The sequence below is a fragment of the Piliocolobus tephrosceles genome, chromosome 16 (assembly GCF_002776525.5).
Source record: "Piliocolobus tephrosceles isolate RC106 chromosome 16, ASM277652v3, whole genome shotgun sequence".
In the NCBI taxonomy this organism is placed as follows: Eukaryota; Metazoa; Chordata; class Mammalia; order Primates; family Cercopithecidae; genus Piliocolobus; species Piliocolobus tephrosceles.
The window spans coordinates 35,508,719-35,525,358 of NC_045449.1; the positions used below are offsets into that span (position 1 = coordinate 35,508,719).

At 53.0% G+C, this 16,640-nt stretch overlaps 1 protein-coding gene across 4 annotated transcripts in view; it reads left to right on the forward strand.

The window, feature by feature from the left end:
- LOC111537637 (septin-4) overlaps positions 1–16,640 on the forward strand; it is a 70,544-nt gene that overhangs the window by 48,683 nt on the left and 5,221 nt on the right. For 2 of the 4 annotated variants that reach the window (XM_023204622.1, XM_031934253.1), the window contains 5 exons: positions 63–107; positions 1,353–1,360; positions 15,330–15,626; positions 15,977–16,070; positions 16,508–16,594. In XM_023204622.1, coding sequence (XP_023060390.1) covers positions 63–107; positions 1,353–1,360; positions 15,330–15,626; positions 15,977–16,070; positions 16,508–16,594 — 531 coding nt within the window. Of the gene's footprint in view, positions 1–62; positions 108–1,352; positions 1,361–9,957; positions 10,314–15,329; positions 15,627–15,976; positions 16,071–16,507; positions 16,595–16,640 lie in introns of those variants that run through there. The other 2 variants (XM_023204623.1, XM_023204624.1) reach the window with 2 other exon arrangements.

Genomic DNA, 16,640 nt, shown 5'->3' on the forward strand with positions numbered 1-16,640 from the left:
TGGAGGGTGGGATGTGCATCCCACAGAGAGAAGAAAAGCAACCATCTCTCTGTTACTTTCAGATATCTCTGAGGAAATGTGCAGTCATGTCATCTGGTGGCTGAAAGGTCTGTGCTTTTCCCTCCTATGGGTCCACTGTGGGAGCTTGGGGATGGGAGGACAGGTGAGGAGTGGCATCTATGTATCTACAGAGTTGGGTCGTTTAAGAGATAAATGCTGGGATTTTGACCTGAAGAAGCAGAGGAACTTCTCATCTTGCTGAAAATTTCACCATTAGAGTCATTTCTTTGGGGCTTGGAATCTTTTCCATTTTCAAGAGTCTCCTTTTAACAGGAAGTTACTTCTGGAATGGAGAATAATTTAAGCCTCATGGCCTTTTCAGCTTAGTTGGTCACCTATCACATGATTTTAAAAAAATACACCAAAGCAAACCGCGTGCTTCACAGTCTTGCTCAGAGTTGACTTCACCCTAATTCAAGCTGGGGACTCTTCTCATGTGTTTCTCTGGTTCCTCAGAACCCTCCTCATGCCCCCACTCTACCACCTGGAGTACTTATTGGTGCTGCCCAGGCAGGTTCTTCAGAGATGTCTGGGCCTCCCCCTTGAGGCTGTCAGTGTGTCTTGCAGCTCTAGAATCCTTAAGAGAAGTGTCCCCAGACCTTGTGACTCTCCGTTCCCTTTATACTCTTGGCTTCTCTGGGGGCAGGGGAGGGTGGGGACCAGACCTCAAGGAGTAAATCTTGGCAGCAGGGACCTCTTGCTGTGAGCATTGTGGCCCAAAATATACTCCAGCCCTATGAGCATGACAGAGGCCAGGGCTATGGATAAAGCAGTTCCTGGGGAGGAGAGAGCCCTAGGAATGCCATCCAATCCCAACCAGCATGAGCCCTCCTAGTGATGGTCAGCAAAGAGCAGACAAGGGCAGTCCTCCTCAGAGGGAGCAAAGCTCTATAGAGTAGGGGCACAGTAAAGTACGAACTCGAGTTATCTAACTGGATTTGGGCCCTGGGTCCACTATTTTCTGACTGTGACCTTGGGTAAGTTATTTTACCTCTCCAAGCATCAGTTTCCTCTTCTGTTAATGAGAATAATGGCTCCCTCTTAGGGTTATTGTGAGGATTATTACAAGCTATTACCGAAAAAACACTTAGCACGGTGCTTGGCAACAGTGAGCATTCAGTAAATACTCGCTGCTGTTATTTGGGCCACTTGCACTAGGACGGGATTGGGGCAGGTTTGCCCAAGTCCACTGGGCATCTTTAGTAAATTTCTCTTTTTCTTCTCCTATTGGCACTCTCTGAATTCCATTTGCTGCCCCCTGGGAATGCCTGGCTTCTACTCTGTTATGACAGATGAGGAGGTAAGAATGCCCCTGGGAGGTTACTCCCAGTCTTCTGGGCCCACCCCACAATCCAAATCCATCTCCTGTCCTGTAATGGGAGTAGGCATGGAGGGAGACAGAGCTGCTCCCTATGGTTGAGCAGATTGTTCACTGCACAAGAGCACTGGGTGGAGGGGGTAAGTGGGGGGCCGAAATCTAACCTGTTTTCCATTTGCCAAGCTGTGCACCTGTGGGGCTGCATCTCCCCAGAGGGGGATTTGCACAAAAGCACTGTATGAGCTAGTTGCAGTCCTAGAAAGAACAGACCTTTTGGCAGATGATGAATCTTGCCAAGTGCTCTGTGGGAAGGCTGTCTAGGTAGCCGTTGGATCAGTCCCCACCTGGTTCTCCTCTTTTCAGCCTGGGGCATTCTAGAAAGGGGTCGCTTTTTTGGGTCCTCAACTTGGAAAAACTCAAGGTGGACTCTGCTCTCAGCAGTCCTGTGTCCTCATTTGGGCAGTGTCCTGATTTCACTGCATTGTTCCCATAAGTACTTTGGCTATTCTTGGCCCATGTTTGATAAGATGGTCAAAGCTCTTCCTACTTCCATTATTTTCACTTGCCGTATTTCTCTATTACCCAAAGCCTAGCAATGGTCTCTAATGGGTTCCATTCATGGGCTGACTCAGGATGGACAGTTGGCCACAGATAGAAAACAAATGAGTGCATAGTGGGGGTCAGCCTAAGCTCAGATAATGGAACAGCTGAAGGGGAGGTGACCAGAAACAAGGCTGCCACCTCCCACTGCCATGGGTTCTTATCCAACCCTGAGCTCAGCTGTAGGTGGGAGTGGCTACTTTCAGAGATTATCTCCATGCAAGACAGTAAGTCCCTCCCTCCCTTTCTCCCTTCCTTCTTTCCTTCGTTCCTCCCTCCCTTCTTTCAATGAAAAATTTTTATTCAGATGCCTAGCACTCTACTAGGCACTTTTAGGGGAAGCATTGAAGTTTCACAGCACACATGTTCCTTGGCCTTGAGAAACTTGCCATGATATGGTTGGGGAGATAGAACACAAACAGGAAACATTTAAACAACAATATGAAATAGTTGGTGCTGAACTGTCAAAATAGATGGAACAGACTGAGTAAGTGCTCTTGGAGGGTCTTAGGAGAGAGGGAGTTCACAGGGATATGGGTAGGGGGTCAGGTTATGCCCTCCTTCCCAAAGCCAAGGGATGGTGGTGTCTTAGCTAGCCTTTTGCTCACCCCTAGATGCAAATCTGTACCTTTGGGAAGGGGTTAATATTTTCCTTCAGTCAAGATTTGATGTTTTTGACTGAGCAAGCTCCTCCCTGTTCTCCCCCACCCTCACCCCCTTTGTCTGTGCATCATGTTTTAGTTTAGTAAGTCAAAAGCCTTGGCAACAGGATGGCTCCTTCCTAAAATAGCTCTTATCCTGTCTCAATAATTACAGCTCTCCAGCCCTGTTCAGCAACAGAGCTGCTCCCCAGAAGCCGAGAAGAGAAGGCTCCCAGGCAGCTGGGCTGCTGATCTTCTCTGACATTCTGGAGGTAGGATGGCATGGAGGTGGGCCAGGTGCTCTCTAATGCATGAGAGAGCTAGGTTCTCCCCAGCCTGTCCCCCAGCCAGCATGGCCCCATGCAGCCTCAGGATGGAGATGCTGTGGTGCTGGTGTCCAAGGCCTCTGATTTCTCTGATCTGGGAATGGTTGACCATAGAGTCTGTTCCAGATTCCATTCCTGGCAGAGATTCTCTGGTGGCCTGGCCACGACGCCTGGCTTGTGGAAGGCATCATGTTTGTTGTTGAGCTTCACAAGCTTCTCTAGGTGAACAGCTGGGGATGGCACCTGATTCAGCCCATCTCTTTCTCGTGTCAGTCCCTTCCCAAATGGCCCTTCAAGGCCCTTTTGTCTAAGGAATGGGGTGGACAGATGCTTCTCATCCTTGGATTGGGACATTAGGGGCTGGAGTCTCCCCAGAGGAGTTTGTGCTGGACTGAGGGAAGCATTCCTGATGGGGTTTTTTGGGATCAGAACTAGCAAAAGCTCAACAGGAAGGTCCTGAGGGTGCCCTAATGGGTCACTGGGGGCTGTCTTCTCACATAGCCCTGGGGAGTTCCTGAAAATAAAGCAGTTCTGATGGGAGGGACTGCAATGCCTTTGATGGACAGGGTGTGTTAGCCCCAAGATCCTGTGTCCTCAAGGCATCTGACCTACTCATCCTTAAATGTGACTTCTCAGGCTGTCATAGGGCAAGGTGGTTTACTCTCTGCTCTATCAATTATGCAAGAAACCAACTCTGGAAAATAGGCCAGGAATCAGAGGAGGCCATCTCATTGATACTTAAGGTAAAACTCAGTGTCTTTTGGATGACATGTCATGTGACCCCTGAGGGATAGGATGATTAGCCTCCTGTTGGCTTCTGAATGACAGGGACATTTTGCTCAGGTCGGCTTCCTTTACAAAGAGAAATCCAAAGCCTTTGAGGAACTCAGGGAGTTTCCCATTCATGAGGATGTTCACAGAATCCTAGGTCATGGGCTATCTGAAAGGAACCCTCCCTCACTTTTTTTTAAAGTGCTCTGTTGCCCAGGCTGGAGTGCAGTGGTGCGATCCATAGCTCATTGTAATCTTGAATTCCTGGGCTCAAGTGATTCTCCTGCCTCAGCCTCCTGAGTAGCTGGGACTATGGGCACCAGCCACTGTACCTGGCATTTCTCTTGCTTCGGGTAGAGGTTCATAGTTGAGAAGAAAGAGAATCGTTGAAAGAATGGAGCAGAACTGCTGAAAATGGGGCAAGGCATCTTGGGAGGCTTTCTTTTTTGAGACGGAGTCTCACCCTGTCGCCCAGGCTGGAGTGCAGTGGCATGATCTCGGCTCACTGCAACCCATGCCTCCTGGGTTCAAATGATTCTTCTGCCTCAGCCTCCTGAGTAGCTGGGATTATAGGCACCCCCCACCATGCCCAGCTAGTTTTTGTATTTTTAGTAGAGATGGGGTTTCACCAAATTGGTCAGGCTGGTCTCAAACTCCTGACTTTGTGATCTGCCCGCCTCAGCCTCCCAAAGTGCTGAGATTACAGGCATGAGTCCCCACGCCCGGCTTTGGGAGGATTTTTATAGCAGTTTGACCATTGTTGCACAGCTTCTTAGGAAGCAAGCATCTTACCCCGTCAGATGGCACTCTGTTCATTTCCAGCTACCATGGGCAGCCAGTTCCAGAGCAGGATGGAAGGCTGGTGACCTCTGGCTAAAACTTGCTAATTTGGGGACAGGCTAAGTTGACCAGCTCATCAGGGTTTGCCTGGGACTTTGCTGGTTTTAGCACTGAAAGTCCCATGTCTCAAGAACCCCCTCAGTCCTGGGCAGACCGGGACAGTTGGTCACCTAGTACAAGCTGTGGTGCAGTCTGCCTGGAAGCACAGAATGAGGGGACAATGTCCTGGCTTCACAGTGATACATGGGCAGGTTACTCCCTCTGCCCATAAAATGGGGGCAGGAAAATACGATGCTTTTCTCTCCGACTTGATAGCAGAGCTGAAGCCAGACTCCCTTAGTTCTTTGTTTTGCCCAGAATAATCCCACATAGGGAAGAATCTGCCGCATCCATCGTGGACTTTTTGGTGTATTTTCAGAAGCTGTGTGGTGACTGGAACCAATCTCCAACATCATATCTTTCTGCAGAGTAGTTTGGTGCTGTTTGAAATGGTAGATTTTCCAAGTAACAGAAACAGTGGGCCTGGGTAGAGTAGGGAGCTTGGCTTCACAGGCCAGGGTGCATACTCGGGTGAGGAAGTAAATCTGTAACCGAGGAGCCACCCTGACAGGTGCTCAGCCAGAGGCAGGCTGTCCTGAGAAGCAGAAATGGCCGTGTCCCCTCACCCTCCTCTGCTCAGCTGCCTTTGGCTCAGCTGCTGTTAGGGGAGCAGCAGGAGACAGCTGCACCTTGAGGGCTGAATGAAGCCTGGAGGAGGGGGACAGAATGTGAGGCAGTTCCTGAGGGAAGCTCAGGCTGACACTGTGGGTGTCGCTTCCTTGGCACACCCACTGCCAGCAAAGCCATCTAGTTCCAGGGGTCTCCACAGTGGCTGTTTCCGGGAATTTGGGTCGGTAGGTCTTAGACCAAGCACTAGCTTTCTAGAGATGGTGTCTAGCTGGAGAAGCTGACTCCACAGATGGTGGTGGCTTGGTCATTCCGATGTCACTTTAATTTAAGGCATTACTCTGGTATTCTCTGTCCTCCCATCTCTCTACACCTATTACATATGCACACTCCAAATCCTTTGGAGGGAAGGCATTTGAAATCGTCACAGTTGACAGTTACTGGTTTGATGTTGATAATTTTCTTATTAGTGGAGATAATAGCTACCATTCATTTAGTGATCACGTTAAGTGCATTTAGTGGGTTTTCATAGTAACCTATGAGTGGATTTATTCTCCCTATTTCACAGATGAAAAAACTGAGGCTCAGAGTTTGTTCATCAAAGCTGGAAGCATTTTAAGGAGCAGTCTGTCCCAGGGAGTCAACTATATGGTATAGAAACCCTTCTTCTGGCCGGGCGCGGTGGCTCAAGCCTGTAATCCCAGCACTTTGGGAGGCCGAGACGGGCGGATCACGAGGTCAGGAGATCGAGACCATCCTGGCTAACATGGTGAAACCCCGTCTCTACTAAAAAATACAAAAAACTAGCCGGGCAAGGTGGCGGGCGCCTGTAGACCCAGCTACTCGGGAGGCTGAGGCAGGAGAATGGCGTAAACCCGGGAGGCGGAGCTTGCAGTGAGCTGAGATCCAGCCACTGCACTCCAGCCTGGGCGGCAGAGCGAGACTCCGTCTCAAAAAAAAAAAAAGAAACCCTTCTTCTATAGCCACATCTCCCTGGAAAATACTTCTCAACATTTCAGCAGCACCTTTAGATATCAAGAATTGTGAAGGAAAAGGTTTTAGTGGGAGTAACATCTGTGTCTTTGCATGTGAACCATGAGGCTGGGAGGTGGGTGTGAGCTTGTGAGCAGCCAGGATGAAGGGCAAGTGAAGGGTCAATGAAGCCCAGAGCCTCAAGGCTTGTCTGGGCTCTAAAATCAGAATGGAAAACTAATCAATGAGTCCTTTTAGTCAATCCATATTGATCAGCCATCTCCTGGGGGCAGAGGCCTGGACACCCAGACAAATATCACATCACATGTTTGCTGATTTGAAGTGAGCAGAGGTTAAAAGAGAAGACATACTCCCTGCCCTTGAAGAGCTTGTGGTTAATTTGGTAGAGAAAAGTATACAGCTGGGTCACTTGAAAGGGTATGGACATCAAAGGACAAAGCAAAGTCCAATGAAATGAGTCAGCAAAGCTTCCAGCATGGAGGCATATGGAGGGTAAAAGCCAGGGAGAGACAGATATTGGCACAGTATAGTGAAGACTTTGGTAACTTGGCTGCCCAAAGGTTGAAGGGCAGTTGTTTAGAATCAGTGAGTTTTTGGCTGTTGGAGGTAGGTATTCGAGCAGAGCCTGGGGAAGGCAGGGGAGCCTTCAGACATCCGGTGAGTAGTCACATTAGGAGGTTTGTAAGTCCTTTCCAACCCTGAGCTCCTATGGTCCTGCCCTGCTCACGGAGGGTGTCGGAAGGACTGTCTGGCTTCTAGCACCCCACCAGCTCCGGAACTGCCCCTCTTTGCAGTCATTCGGCAGGTGCCAGGAAACGCAGTGTTCCCCAGCCTTGCCACCCACACCTTATGCCTGCCTCCAGGATCACGGGAAACGTGGCAGCAGCTGGGGGAAGATTTGGGCTTAATGTATTTTGGTTTGTTGCCTTTGTCCACCACAGACCTTGTTGGACAGACTTGCTGAGGTTTCCTTGAAAGACACAACCCAGTGATAGCCTTTGGTCCGAGGGCTCTCTGACTGTATCATCAGTGACTCATATATCTCACTGGGGAAGGGATGTATGATTAGTTCTTGCACCACTTTGGGGAAACTTAGCTACTGAGAGGCAGAAGTGGCCATTGCTAGTCATGCAGATCTGAAATCCTGATTTCCTGTGGTAATTGCTATTTATTATCAGCTTTGAACCTGGGCCCTGGGATGGCCCACATGCAGCCTCCTTGCTTAGGTCCTGTGCCACACAACCTGCACCTATGGGTGGGCAGGAAAGACCTAGTGAAGGGGGCCAGGACATACCATGTTGGCCTGACCTAAGCAGTGGAGCCCAGGACAGCAGGCTAGAGCTATGGTGACTGAGCTGAGTTTCCCAGCTAGACACTCTCCTAGACACTTGGCTCAGATACTGTGCCCTAGCAGTGCCTGGGGAGTTGTACTCTAGTCAAGGCCATCAATGCTTGGTGGGATATTGAATTTTGAGGGAGAGCCAGCGCTCCAGGAGCTGAGCCATGCTGAAGCAGAGTTGGCCAGGCCACCTGCTGGCTGGAGATGAGGAAGAGCACTCAGTAAATTGCCAGTGACTCATGCAAGGGCTGCTGTATTAGACCCTGACTCCCTCACACAGAATGTAAGAGCTAGAGTTGGGAGAAGTCCAGTCTTCTCTTTCAGTGGGGGAAACAGAGGCCCAGAGAGGGCAAGGGCCTTTCAGGCAGTGAGATAGCCAAGTTAGCATAGGACTTGTGGCCAGGCCAAGTTCTCTCAGAATCCTCCAAATGCTGTGGTAGGTTAGCATGCAGGGCTTGTGCAGGGGGGATGGCTCAAAGTCAGTCTTCAGCTTTTATTTCACCCAGCATGCCTCATGTTAGGCCTGTGGTACAGTGATTAGAAAGAGATTAGACCCCAATATTCTTGGCTTAGAGCTAAGTTCCGTGGTCCCAGGACTTGCTTGGGGCCTCACTGTCCTCAAGGCAAGCTGGTACCAACCTTCCTCAGGACACACAGGGCCCTTTGGAGCCTGGGCAGCAGGTGCCAGAGAAGAACTGGGATTCCAGCCATAGCTGAGGATGAGCTGGCTGGGCTGCCTTTTGAGATGTGTCTGTGTCCACACTTGGAATTCAGCTGAGACCAGGGGAAGGGGCATGTTATAATAGAGGAAAGTAAGGGTTTCTGCTGGGTCCTGTCTTCCCTGATGTAGGCTTTCTCCTCACCCCAGGCTACAGGACTCTGGAAGCATGTAAGAGGTATTCTTAGAGTGCATACATGAGTACTGGAGGCCCAGGGCTTTGAACAGTGGGGCTTTGTATAGCCCAAGCTTGACATTTGGGGCTGACGGTAGCAGCAGCTGCTGCTTCTGCAGACTTCCAACTGCCATTGGTTTCTCTCTTTATGTCTTTGTTTTCCTGAGTACAGCTTCGGATCCTCTGATCTACCCCAGGCCTTTTTCAGGAGCCTCTCTTTACCTTTAGAGGTTCCCTTTCAGGGGAGCCAAGCTGCTGCCCCCATTCTATACAACCTCCCCCTTTTCTCAGATCCTGGGCCCTCTCCTGAATCACTGCATGGCCAACCTTTCTCCAGCACCTCCTGCTGCTGCCTTGTTCTCTTATCTTCCTCCAAGGCCTATAGTAGCATACAGCATATCCTCCTTCCCCCACTGCATCTACTTTTAGAAGGCTAGAGCTGCAAGGAAGCTTAGAAATCATCTAGTTTAATCCCCTCATTTTCAGGTATGGAAACTGAGACTGACGGGTGAAGCAAGCCCACCCAGGTAGGAAGGTTTCTCCTCAACCTGCTGGCTCGTGAACACCCTGCCCATCTTCCAGTCCACCAGTGCCAAACAGCCAATAACAGCTCCAGTAGCAGCCCCATTGTTTTTCTCAGCTTGATCTTACCTGCTGCCCCAGGCCCTCTTCCCTCCTCTGGCTGAGTTCTAACTGGTCCTGACCACTGCTACTGGTTCACAGATCAGACTGAAATACAGCAGGCAGGCCTCTGGCACTTCTACCAACAGAGAGGGCCGTGCCTGTGGGTCTCAGTTTTGTCCAGAGTGTATTCAGGCAGAAGCCAGTCAGCCTGCCATTGAGAGAGGGGTCTTGGGGGTCAGGAAGGGACATGCTTCTGAAAACTTCCACAGGAGCCTGACCAGCTCAGACCCTACTTAGCTCAGGGAATCCCTCACCAACACCCCACTCACCAAGCATCTGCCTTCCCCTAGCTGCTGCTCTGACCCTTCTGAGCCTCTAATGCCTCTAAAGCTTCAGGGGCATCTGTCCCCTCAGCATCTCACCTGCTTGTGGGAGGAAGAGTGGCCCAGCTGGGCCTGGGTCATGCCTGGGTTGGCCTCTCCTGAGGCCCTCCCCACTGTCCTCAGCCACAGGCAAGGCTCCACCGCCCTGTTAAAGCCACTCAGCCTCTCCCTTCCATTCTTCCAGAAGATGATCCCTGCAGCAAATCCTCTTTAATCTGTAATCTGCGGTACTGCACGAAGGGAACCTGTCTCTAACCTGCCCCTTCACAGCTCGGGTGGAGGTGGAGAATATCCGACATTCCCCTTTAGGAGGTGTGATGATCAGTAACTTGGGCATCAGCTGGCTTCACTTTGTGAAAACCTTGCTGAATCCGTGCGCTAACTAACGGTTTCTCTCCAACTCATGGAGCGACTCCCCCTCCCTTCCAAAGGCGTCTTCTTCTAGTGATGCCAGGTGGGGTGTTCGTTTTTCTTTGGGAACTGGCTCAAGCCCCCGCGGTGCTTCTGGAGCTGAGTAAAAAAGAGCCAGGTGTCCTGTGCTGCCCGGGGACGAGGAGCTGAGGCTCCTCGCTCTGTCCTGGGTGACCCTATGCTCTGCGCCTCCGGGGGTCGCGGGCTGCGAGGCCGGCCCTAAGGTGGGCACCCCGACCCGGCTCGCCCCGGCACCCCTAGCAGCTGAGGTACACGCCCCGCCCCGGGGACGACTCGCTCCGCCCCCGCCGCCGGGCCCCTCCCCCAGCTGTCCGCACTCGGGTAGGCGGGAGGGGGACCGCGGTGCTGCGAGGTCGGCGCGCAGCTCCGCCGCGGGTCGCTCGGGCGCTGTCCAGGCGGAGCCGGCCCCGCCCGGGCTGCAGCCATGGTAAGGCAGGCAGGCAGGCAGGCAGGAGGGCGGGCGGGCGCGGGTCAGGGCCGGGGTGCGCAGGGCGGGTCGCTCCCGGGCGGCTCCAAAGGGACCCGCGGCGCCGCAGCCGCGGCTGTGCAGGGTAGGAGGCGCCGTCGCCGGCCGCGGGCACAGGCTGGCACTGCTGTCAGGCGGCGGTGCGTCGTTGCTCCCAAGTTTTTCCCTCTGAGCAGCCACGGAGTGGGCCCCGACCCCTGGATAATGCCTGCGGTCTAGGATGAAGGGGTGGGTCCGTGCTGAGGGAGGTGCCCGCTGGTGGAGACGCGCATGTTGGGGTGGGGAAGGCGCATCGGTGATGAGCGGAGGTGAGGGTCCCCATCCTCGCCTGGGTCAGCTTTTACCTGAGTAACCCCTCCTCACCCACCTACCCTGGGCACAGGGGCTAGTACCAACTTCATTTGGAAAACACAGAGGAGGCCCACAGACACTGCCTGCCTCCCCAGGAGGGATGGTGAGACGCTTGGCCCCTCCTTGCCTCAGCCTGACAAGGGGCACTCCCTGGGCCTTTCTCAAAGGGACCTCTGAGAGAGAGAGGCCCAGTCCACCATCCTGCCCGGTGGGATTAGCTATATCCTTCTGCCCCTGGGGACAGGAACCATGGGAAAGCTTCCTCCTGCTGCATCTACCCTCTCCCTCCCCACCAGCCAGGTCCCTCTGCAGTGTGTGGGGGTGGGGGCACCCATCCCTGCCACCTGCCTGTAGTGGGAAGAGAAACAGTAACCCCAGCCAGCCTCCTTGGAGGTGCCCAGGTAGGAAGTTTTGATGCTTGGCTCTGAAGATGTCATCTCTTCTCCTGACATTGTTGCTAGAGCCTGCCACAAATAACATAAGGATGTCAGGACCTCCAGGCCACACATCCTCCTCTCCTCCCTGTCTGGAAGCCCCACAGCCTTTGCCCTCTGCATTGAGGAACACGAACTCTTTACAGCAGCGGGGGATCCCTGACCAGCCGCTGGGGCGGGATGTTGGCTGTGGGCAGCCTCCAGAAGGGAACTCCCTGGGCCCCCTGGGATCAGAAGCTTTCAGGTCTGGTAGGGCCAATCTTTTGGGCTCTTGTCTCTCAAGCTGTGTCCAGGCAGAGGCCCAAGCCTTGGCCAGGAAGTGTTGGTGACCCTGTGACCTTCTCCAAAGGGGGGTTCCTGGGAGAGGCCTGTCCTTATTCCTGTCCCCCACTTCTCCCCACATGGGGGATGGATGGACTGATTGTTCTAGGGATAGAAGCCTAGGGAAGCACTGATTATCCCCAGTGCCAAGTCCAGTAGGGGCTAGAGGGGCTTTTTCTGCCACACACTAAGTTCAGTTCAGCTGAGGTCTTGATGCTTTCAGCTTGTCTGAGGCCACCCTGTTCTTCTCTAATTAAAGACCCCCCCCCCCCCCCCCCCCCCAACCGCCACCATCAAAGTCCCCGTCCTCAGGCCCCTGCCCTCAAGCCAGCCAAGTTCTTAGGCTGACTGGTTCAGAGCAGACTCCTCTATGAGGGTCTCTTTGTCAAAGGAGGTCAGTGTCCCAGCTGCTTTGGGAGTCAGTGGGGGAGACCTCCCAACCCAGGTGCCCCAGGGGGTTTAAATTTACATGTGAAAAGAAAAACAGGCCAACATTAATGACCATCCTGTGACTTGGGATGCACCTTCTCTTCTCAGGTTCAAGGCAGTTTAAGGAATCTATCATTTGGGAGTGCTTTCTCTCCCCAGCCTCCCTGGGAGGCAAGGAAGGGCCATTCACAACTGAACAGTAAGGTCCTCAAATTAAGACACTATCCAGACTCACAAAAGATGTTTCCACCCAACCAGAAACAGTGGCCCCCTGAATCCTAGTTGAGTATACACTTCCAACCAGGCCCCTTAATTTATCTCCCACCTAAATGGCAGCTCTGAAGCTTCTGGGCTTCCAGCCTCCCCATTGCGTTGAACCCGTGCTCCTTAGAGACCAAGTGCTAACAGCTCCCTTGTTGATGCTATGGAAGTCATGGAGTGATGGAATCTATACAGGTTGCTATGAGTCAGAGGTCAGGTGTAGGGTAAGGAGAGTCCCTGGAGCAAAGTACCCTCTGTGGCTGGTGCTCCCTGCAGGGAAATCTAGGAGCATATTTCTGAAGACAGTGACGTTCCCCACTGGGAAAAAAAAAAAAAAAAAAAAACCGGACACTTGGGAAGAAGTGTGGGACCATTCCCATGAAAACCTATATGGGGAAGTATAGGACATCTCATCCTACTCCAGCACTGCTTAAAGTTAAGATGAAAGAGAGAGATTGGGGGATTCAATTCCTTTGGGAATGGGTATCCTGGGTGGCTGTCCTCATGTGCTGATGGGCCAGGTCACTTGGGGACAGCTCATAGTCCTCAGGCAGACCACAGTGTCCTTGGGGGTTAACAGGAGAGGTCAAATGGATCAAAAGCCTGTGCTGCAAACGGACATTGGGAGGTTGGTGCTGTGCCCACCAGGGTAGGCAGCAGGCAGGCGTCATGGGGCAGCCAATCAGAGGAGGAGGGGACTGCAGAGGAACCAAGTGATCCTGCTGCAGCTGAGCTGTCCTTGGAGGGTGGGAGCCAAGGGAAGGGGAGGAGAAGAGGGGTGGGGAAGGACATTCCACAGGCTTTTTTGGCCCCTGCCAGAGACAGAAGGAGGTCAAAGAGAAAGGGAAAGGAGCAAGCCAGGAAGCCAGACAACAAGAGCATCAAAACAAGACTGTTTCTGTGTGTGAGGAACTTTGCCTGGGAGATAAAATTAGACCTAGAGCTTGCTGACAGGGAGTCTGAAGCGTGAGACATGGACCATTCACTGGGATGGCAAGGGAATTCTGTCCCTGAGGACAGGACTGAAGCTGGGGTAAGGTGCTGCTCTGGGAGATGGGTGGACATGACCTGTCTTCCCCCTGCCTTGGCTGGGATTGGGGCTGAAAGTCAGAAAATGATTTGGTCACTGGCAGAGCTAGGAGTGGGCATGGACAGGCAGAAGGCAGGGACTCTGGTGTCCTGACTCCTTGTCTAGAGCCCCTGTGGCCCCCTCCATGCGGATGAGCAGCCAGGGCTGGCAGAGATGAGGATGGTGCTGGGTTCCTGGAGGTTCTGCTGGAAGATTGTAGGGGCTAGGGATCTTCATTAGGGCCTTCCTTTCTCCCTTCCTTGCCCCTCCACTCAGTGCCCCTGGGAAACCAGGTGAAGCACAGCTTTCTCTGTCCCACCCTTGTCCTGACCCGCAGACCAGCTGCTGGGTCATTGTGGATTTGTGCAGAGAGGCAGGATTTCCTGGAATTCCCCAGACTTACTAGCTGCCAGACAGCAAGTCCTGCTGCCCCCTAGTCCCACCCCTTCTCTGTTGCCATGTAATTAATTGTCCAAGCTGGGACACTTTGAGAGTGAAAGGGCACAATTAATCATGATGCCAGGACAACAGGCATAGAATGGGATGTATGGTCGCCACTGGACCTCACAAATATCATGGGTGAGAAAAGCCTTGGGTTAGGCTTGCCTCAGGATAGCCTCTTCTGGTCACTCAGCCTCCACCTGCTGGTTCCAGTTTTGGGCTGAGGGGCCTCTTTTCCTCCCCTCTGTCCAAGCAAGCGCTGGAGACTATGGCTATAAGCAGGTGTGAAGACTTGAGAGGCAACAGCCTGGCAGTAGCTCCTAGCAGACTCTTCCCTCTAACCTCCCTATCCCAACCTCTTCCCTCTGGCATACACCTGGCAGTATGCATATCTGCCTCCCTCAATTCTTCCCTTTGCAGGAAGACTGTGGCCATCTTATCCCCCCACTCTAGCTGGGACTCCACAGTGGTCTGGGGTAGTCCCCACTGGCTTGGCTAATACCCAGAGAGTGAGTCAGCCTCTGCAGCGGGCCCTTGTTCATTGTCTGGGGGTGGCACGTGGGTATTGTGAGGCAGAGCTGAGCCCAGCACTGCCAGGCACCCCACAAAGGAGGCTGACCCCCAAAGAAGAGGAGAATCTTTAGGGTCTAGAGCTGACAATGAGAGTTGGGGGAAACAGTCCCTCTTCTGAACTGGGGATGGGGTAGAACAGGCTTCTACAGAGCAGTCAATCCATTCTCTGCCTTCCGCTCCCTGTGGATCATGGTTTAGGCCAGGCCCTCTCCTGTACTGCTGGCTCTGGGCAGAGGGGGTAAGGAGACAACTGAGGGTGCTTCCCCTTATATGTCCCTCACAGTTGGGGGCTATCAGAAGCTCTGGAGGCCCAGCCGTCCTTCAGCCTTCCCCGGGCTCTTCCATCCTCCCTCACCTGGTCTCTCCCAGCTGCCTTCCACCCACAGTCAGCATCCACTGGCAGGTTTACTCTTCTCTTCCAGGGCCCAGGGTCAGATTTGGGTGTGGTTCAGTGTCTGGAGTAAGGGGTAGGATCAGCTATACTGAGCGCTGGTCTGTGAACCCTGGGAATTGAGCACTGGCAGTAGAATCTGTACCCCAATCCCCCAGCTCACTGACCAGTAGTGACAGGAGGTACAGAACCCCCCGCTGGTTGACCTGCCTGATGCAGGCAGCTTTCTTCTCCCCTGTCTACTTTCCTCATGTCCCTGCCCCATTCTGATGCACTGTACTCTCCTTCTGGGTTTAATGCCTCTGTCTGCTCTATCTTAATCAGTCCAGCCTTACTTCCTGGCCTGAGACAGTCCCTGGCTAGGCCAGAACCCCAGGAAAGGCAGCCCCAAAAAACATGCTGCTGAGAAGGAGACCAGAACTGGAGTTCCTCAGTTCCCTAGAGCAGTTTCCAGGGCTCTGGGGGTGCCCAGGGTTCTTCTTGGACCCTGGGGCCCTGCCTGGCATCTCGGATTGGGGAGACTTGTGAGCAGGTGAGGGAGGGGTGGTGAGCTTCCTCTGGCTTGGCTGCAGTTTCTTTCTCTTCTAACCACTAGTGCTTTCCCTTTCCCTCTTGCCTTCTCTTGTCTTCTGTCTCCTTCCTCATTCTTCCCTTCCGGCTCCCTTCCTGGCACCACCCATCTATTCCAACCACCTCGCTTCCACCAGATCAAGCGTTTCCTGGAAGACAACACGGATGATGGAGAACTGAGCAAGTTCGTGAAGGATTTCTCAGGAAATGAGAGCTGCCACCCACCAGAGGCTAAGACCTGGGCATCCAGGCCCCAAGTCCCGGAGCCAAGGCCCCAGGCCCCAGACCTCTGTGATGATGACCTGGAGTTCAGACCCCCTTCGTGGCCCCAGTCCTCTGACAACCAGCAGTACTTCTGTGCCCCAGCCCCTCTCAGCCCATCCACCAGGCCCCGCAGCCCATGGGGCAAGCTTGATCCCTATGATTCCACTGAGGTAGAGCCTCCAGCCCTGCCTTTACCTTTCAGTGGGCTGCTGCAGGAAGATCGGGGGCAGGGGGCAGTGTGTGTGTGGGTGTGTGGGTGTGTGTGTGTGTGTGTATCTGAGACCTCTTTCAGTCCTGTGTAAGCCCTATCTCCATGATATCTGCCCCCAAGGGCACTGGAAATTAGCAGTTTCAGCAAGGGCAGGAGGCCCAGCTGGTGGCCTCAGATGGGAACCCACAGAAGTCTGGCACTGCTTCTTTAAGGCTGGGGCAAAGGCCTGAAAGGGAGAGAAGATCAGCACTGGGTGCCAGGGCCCCTTTGGCTTCTCACGCTGATGCATTCTGCCTTCCTGTCTACTAGGATGACAAGGAGTATGTCGGCTTTGCAACCCTCCCCAACCAAGTCCACCGAAAGTCCGTGAAGAAAGGCTTTGACTTTACCCTCATGGTGGCAGGTAGAAAAGGGGCAGGGCTGAGTTGGGCAGGGTGTGTTTCAGGTGGGGATGGTGTGTGTGTCCATGAGTGGGAAGGGAGTATAGGTCGGAGGGAGCAAGCAGCGAGTGGCTGTACTGTTTTGCAAAAAAGCCAGGAGTCATTGGTGTGTGAAAGTGTATGTGTGTGGGGTGGGTGGGGGTGGGGGTACGAATTGGTTGCCAAGAGCATCTGACCAACAGTTCCCTAGCATTTGCCTCTTTTTGTGTGACCTTGGGCAATCTCTTGCTCCCCCAAGCCAATCTCTGTGCTTCCTCCCAGCTCTAAAATGCTATAGTTTGGTTAGTCTAGTTCCGATTAGATAAGAAAGCAGTTCCCCCTGAACCTTGATCCAGTGGAGTTGCTTTTTGGCTATAGATCTTACCTTCTGATTTGGTGCCTCTGTCCTCTCTCCTCTTAGGAGAGTCTGGCCTGGGAAAATCCACACTTGTCAATAGCCTCTTCCTCACTGATCTGTACCGGGACCGGAAACTCCTTGGTGCTGAAGGTAAGGAAAGGAGACAACAATCAGGCAGACTTGCCTTGGGAAATTA